This window comes from Sardina pilchardus, chromosome 8 (genome assembly GCF_963854185.1).
Source record: "Sardina pilchardus chromosome 8, fSarPil1.1, whole genome shotgun sequence".
Taxonomy (NCBI): domain Eukaryota; kingdom Metazoa; phylum Chordata; class Actinopteri; order Clupeiformes; family Clupeidae; genus Sardina; species Sardina pilchardus.
Window position 1 is genome coordinate 806,594 of NC_085001.1, and position 6,264 is coordinate 812,857.

The 6,264-nt window shown below is 47.2% G+C and overlaps 1 protein-coding gene across 1 annotated transcript in view; it reads right to left on the reverse strand.

Annotated features, from left to right (window-relative positions):
* Positions 1–699: 699 nt before the first annotated feature.
* The window catches only part of surf4l (surfeit 4, like), a 15,960-nt gene continuing 10,395 nt past the window's right edge, over positions 700–6,264 (reverse strand). Inside the window, exons 3-6 of the mRNA XM_062542270.1 lie at positions 5,709–5,785; positions 5,403–5,446; positions 3,604–3,790; positions 700–2,718 (exon numbers count right to left, since the gene is read on the reverse strand). Coding sequence (XP_062398254.1) covers positions 2,452–2,718; positions 3,604–3,790; positions 5,403–5,446; positions 5,709–5,785 — 575 coding nt within the window. The 3' untranslated portion in view covers positions 700–2,451. The remainder of the gene's footprint in view (positions 2,719–3,603; positions 3,791–5,402; positions 5,447–5,708; positions 5,786–6,264) is intronic.

Here is a 6,264-nt window from a genome sequence, read left to right on the forward strand (position 1 = left end):
GCAGAGGACTGAACACACACACACACACTGCAGTGGAGAGGGATGTCTACATGCACACAGCAGATATGGACACACCAGTAAAATTACTCAGCTGACCAAGTCCTTTCCATTTCCTTCCACTAGATGGCAGCATTTTGTAGCTGCAATGTGAATGTATTATGCGTCCTTATTATGGTCTACAGAAAGTGTTCTTGTCTTGGCATCACGTCTCAAGTAATATCATATTTCACACATACTGAGAAAACGCACATCAACGTTATAGTCAGCGGACTATATAAATACTACATATGCAAAAACCTCTAACATACCTAGACCATTTTTCTTTTAAAAGAGCATTTATTTGTTTAAATCGGGCTCCTGTAGGTTTTTGTCTCCAGATGGATATTTCAGAGCAGGAAGAGGGGTATTTAGCAGGGTTTGAGTGAAATCATTTCTTAATGTATAGTATGGTATACTGTAGCATAATGTATAGTATGTGTGGAAAGCATCCACTCACCATCCTTTTGACAGAGTTCATATACAGTACTGTGTGTATGTAATATATATGGAATTCTGCTCTCACTGTAATAACATAATAACATATATATATATATTCTGTTTTTAAAACCTCAATAAAACGGCACTTCATCATATCTAATATTGCCACACGGTGGAAACGACCACATCATCAAACCCAAAAGTAAAGCACAACTCAACAGCTTTGGTTTTCATAATTTCCCTTTATGATGTCACAACATATTTGAACACGTAGAAAACACGACAGTCTTTAGTTTTTCATTCACACAAACCCCGACATCTCGGGAGTCGGAAATCAAAGGGAGAAATCTGCTTGTTAAAAACACTACATTTGAACCTACTGTAAACTCTGAAAGTGACCTGACAACAGACTCAACAGCACTTGACAACAGTCAAATATCCTTTACACAGATCAATTCATTTATCCTAAAATACAAAACAAAGAAAGAAAGCTTCTTAAGGCATGAATGGAATATTCTGGATGTTTTAAATAAGATGGACGACATTTATGTGCCCGCCATCAGCACATCCCCTCCTGCCCTGGAGTAGGAGCTGTGTGTGTGTGTGTGTGTGTGTGAAGAGTGAGTGTGTGTGTGAAGAGTGTGTGTGTGTGTGTGAAGAGTGAGTGTGTGTGTGTGTGTGTGTGTGTGTGTGTGTGTGTGTGTGTGTGTGTTCAGATTGTCAGTGTGTGAAGAGTGAGTGTGTGTGTGTGTCCAGATTGTCAGTGTGTGAAGAGTGAGTGTGTGCGTGTCCAGATTGTCAGTGTGTGAAGATTGTGTGTGTGTATTTGTGTGTGTGTGTATATATATATATCAGGATTTTGTGTGAGAGTGTGAGTGTATGTGTACATCAGAACTGTCAGCATGTGTGGTGTGTGTGTGTGTGTGTGTGTGTGTGTGTGTGTGTGTGTGTGTGTGTAGCCCAGAGAGAGCCATGAGCCCAGTGCATGCTGTCGTGGCCGTCCCCTCCTGACTGAACACCGAACCCAACGAGCACAGCGTGGACCTGTCTGGCTCTAGGACCCAGGGGCTGGCGTGAACCTGTCTGGCTCTAGGACCCAGGGGCTGGTGTGAACCTGTCTGGCTCTAGGACCCAGGGGCTGGCGTGAACCTGTCTGGCTCTAGGACCCAGGGGCTGGTGTGAACCTGTCTGGCTCTAGGACCCAGGGGCTGGCGTGAACCTGTCTGGCTCTAGGACCCAGGGGCTGGTGTGAACCTGTCTGGCTCTAGGACCCAGGGGCTGGCGTGAACCTGTCTGGCTCTAGGACCCAGGGGCTGGTGTGAACCTGTCTGGCTCTAGGACCCAGGGGCTGGCGTGAACCTGTCTGGCTCTAGGACCCAGGGGCTGGCGTGAACCTGTCTGGCTCTAGGACCCAGGGGCTGGTGTGAACCTGTCTGGCTCTAGGACCCAGGGGCTGGTGTGAACCTGTCTGGCTCTAGGACCCAGGGGCTGGCGCATGGCCTAATGGGGTTGTCTTTGGTCATTAACACTGCAGATGAGTTCAGAGAACTGTACATGGAAAGATACACACACACACACGCGAGCGCTTTAGGGGCCTCCAACAGACACACACACACGCGAGTGTTTCAGGTGCGTCGTACAGACACACACACACGCGAGCGTTTCAGGTGCGTCGTACAGACACACACAGGCGGGCGTTATAGGTGCCGCACGTAGAAAAGGGTTATGCAAAGAGACTCAGAGAAACACACGTGTGAGGTGTTTAATCTTAATGCTCGTAGGGCATATGGAGGAGAAACAGAGAGATATATATCTGCTCTCTTAACAAAGTGCCTCAACAACTGGGGGGGGAGTGGGGGCGATGGAGGGGGGGTTTGGTCCTGGGGTGCTGTGTCGGGGGTGTCGTCCTGGTGTCTGTAGTCATGGCGACCCTGGAGGAGGGGTCTTGTTGCCGTAGTTACCGGGCGTCGCTCCTCACCACTCCTTCTTCTTCTCGTCCATGGACACGCCCCCGGGCCCCCGCGCCACCACCAATAGCAGCCCTCCGATCACCGACGTGGTCTGGAAGAAGTCGTACTTCAGGAAGTCGTGCATGGGCTTGTGGGACGGAACGTTCCAGAAGGCGTTGAAGGACACGTTGACGATGAGCAGCCAGATGACCAGCGTGAGCGCCGCCAGCTTCGTCTTGAACCCCACCGCCACTAGCACCATCAGCGCCGTCCCCACCAGGTTCTGCAGGATCTGCACACACACACACACACGTGCACACACACACACACACACACACACACACACACACACACACACACACAGAGAACAGAGTTATGTTATGCCACCGCCACCAGCACCATCAGCGCTGTACCCACCAGGTTCTGTAGGATCTACACACACACACACCGCACACACACACACACACACACACACACACACACACACACACACACACACAGAGAACAGAGTTATGTTATGCCACCGCCACCAGCACCATCAGCGCCGTCCCCACCAGGTTCTGTAGGATCTGCCGCGCGCACACACACACACACACACACACCATTTACCATTTAATCAGTCATACAGAGGAAAGTGTTTTTTACACATCAGTTTTTTGTGTGTGTGTGTGTAATGGACAGTGTGTGGGAGTTCAGTAAGTATCACTGGTCACCTTGTCCGACACAGCTGTCCTTACTGAGATGAACCAGTAATGCTACAAAGTGCTGCACAACGGCCATAAGCACTGTGATTCTCACTTGCATTACTAACATGTGTGTGTGTGTGTGTGGGTGAGAGAGAGAGAGAGAAGTGTCTTGCATACTTGCGGTGTGTATGTGGGTGAGAGAAAGAGAGAGAAGTGTCTTGTGGCGTGACACATGTGGTGTGTGTGTGTGTGTGTGTGTGTGTGGGTGAGAGAGAGAGAGAGAAGTGTCTTGTGGCGTGACACATGTGGTGTGTGTGTGTGTGTGTGTGTGTGTGTGTGTGGGTGAGAGAGAGAGAGAGAGAAGTGTCTTGTGGCGTGACACATGTATGTGTGTGTGTGTGTGTGTGTGTGGGTGAGAGAGAGAGAGAGAAGTGTCTTGTGGCGTGACACATGTGGTGTGTGTGTGTGTGTGTGTGTGTGTGTGTGCTCACAGAGAAGAAGTTGGCGTCGAAGTGCAGCAGGGTCATGAACATGAGCACCAGGAGCAGGCGTCCCCCCAGCTGCATGTACTGTTTCGGGGAGCTCTCGCGCACGCTGGGCACCCCCGCAAACACCGGCCGCCCCTCCACACGGCACTCCGCCAGCAGCAGCAGCAGCCCCCCCCCCAGCGCCAGGTTCCTACGGGCACGCACGCGGGCACACACACGCACACACACACGGGCACACACACACACACACACATACAATATGGTTCAACATGATGGTACACGTACACGTACTCACACACAGTAGCGGTCAGTAACACTACAAGGACAACATAACATATCTAAACCCAACGAACGCACGCACGCACGCACGCACGCACGCACGCACGCACAAACACACGCACACAAAGCTAGTGGTTACAAAACAAACATCCAAACAACACACACATACAAACATAAGACACAAATACACACATCCAAACAACACACACATACAAACATAAGACACAAATACACACATCCAAACAACACACACATCCAAACACAAGACACAAATACAAACATCCAAGCCCAACACAAACACAGTGTGGAGCACATGTATTTGATACCATGCTAAAACAGGAATATAATATCATCATTTGACAATTGATCTTAATGCCTTAATTCAAAAAATGAGTAAAAATCAAACCGCCAAGGACACCAATTTTCTTTGTGATTGAAGAATGTATCGTAAATAAATAAATGTTTTCCTTAAATGCTAGGGGAAGGAAGTATTTGACCCCCTATGTAACCCTATGGGAATTTAACACATAGGGTTAACATAGGGGCAGGCAGATTTTTTTTTATTTTTTTAAGGCCAGCTATTTCATTGATCCAGGATATTATGCATCCTGATAAAGTTCCCTCGGCCTTTGGAATTAAAATAGCCCCACATCATCACATACCCTTCACCATAGCTAGAGATTGGCATGGTGTTTTTTTCCAGTTAGCCTATTAGCCTGTTTGATTTGCATTGAGCTCAATGAGCATCAAACAGGCTAATAGGCCTACTACTATCTAACTATGATGAAGGGTATGTGATGATGTGGGGCTATTTTAATTCCAAAGGCCAAGGGAACTTTATCAGGAAATAGCTGGCCTTAAAAAATAAAAATCTGCCTGCCCCTATGTTAACCCTATGTGTTAAATTCCCATAGGGTTACATAGGGGTTCAAATACTTCCTTCCCCTTAGCATTTATTTACGATGCATTCTTCAATCACAAAGCAAATTGTTGTACTTAGCGGTTTTATTTTTACTATTTTTTTTAATTAAGACGTTAAGATCATTGTCAAATGATGATTTTCTATTTCTCTTTTTAGGCAACTTTAGCATGGTATCAAATACATCTTCTCCTCACTGTATATAAACACCCAAACAACACACAAATACAAACATGCATCCAGAACAAAGAAGCGCAAACATATGTGCTAAACACACAAATACAAAATAAACAAATCCAATCATACGTAGAACTGACCATACAAGACACAAATACAAACATGCATCCAGAACAAAGAAGCGCAAACATATGTGCTAAACACACAAATACAAAATAAACAAATCCAATCATACGTACAACTGACCATACAAGACACAAATACAAACCAACGCACTAAACACACAAATACACACATGTACAAAACACACAAATACAAACCTACGTATTAAACACACAAATACACACATGTACAAAACACAAATATCTGTGCATTTGCAAATACACATAACACACAACACACAGAGTATGTTCCAGAGATCGCCTACCTCATGAGGAACTTGGGATCCCATAATATGCTGTAGGCAATCGTCTACGACACCAGAGACAGGAGACATTTTACCATGGAGCAGGTCTTTAGTTGAAGACACACACACACACACACACACACACACACACACACACACACACACACACACACACACACACACACACACACACACACACACACACACACACACACACACACACACACACACACACACACACACACACACACACACACACACACACACACACACACACACACACACACACTACAAAGTATGGACCTGGACTTTGAAAATGTGCCTCACCTGAAGCCCAATGATGCCGAACAGGCCGAAGCAGGCGTACTCCACAAAGTTCCTACTGAGGATCAGAACACAGCCACCTGATAACGGCAGGCATGACACACACACCACGTGCGCACACACACACACACACACAAAATAAATTTGATTAGATGTAAATCAGAAGCACACGCACACACACACAAAGACTTGCTATCATAGACACGTGGACACATAGATACACACACACACACACACTAGCGCTGAAACCCTTTACTCAAGGCCAGTCCCTGTGTCCAGGGTCGTAACCATGGCGATCTTTACGCAGGCCTGAGTGAGCTCCTGCACGCTGCAGGCCAGTCGATCAGATCCCTCCGCAGCAGAATCTTGAGGTCTGAAGTGAGCGCGCTCAGTGCTGGTCACAGAGGGCGGCCTTGTTCGTGGCGTGGGTCAGGTGGCCGAGCGAAACCCGATTAAGCCTCCTTACGGTCTCCAAGGACGCCTCACGCACCGGCTCTCTCTCACGTCGTGTGTGTGTGTGTGTGTGTGTGTGTGTGTGTGAAACCCGATTAAGCCTCCT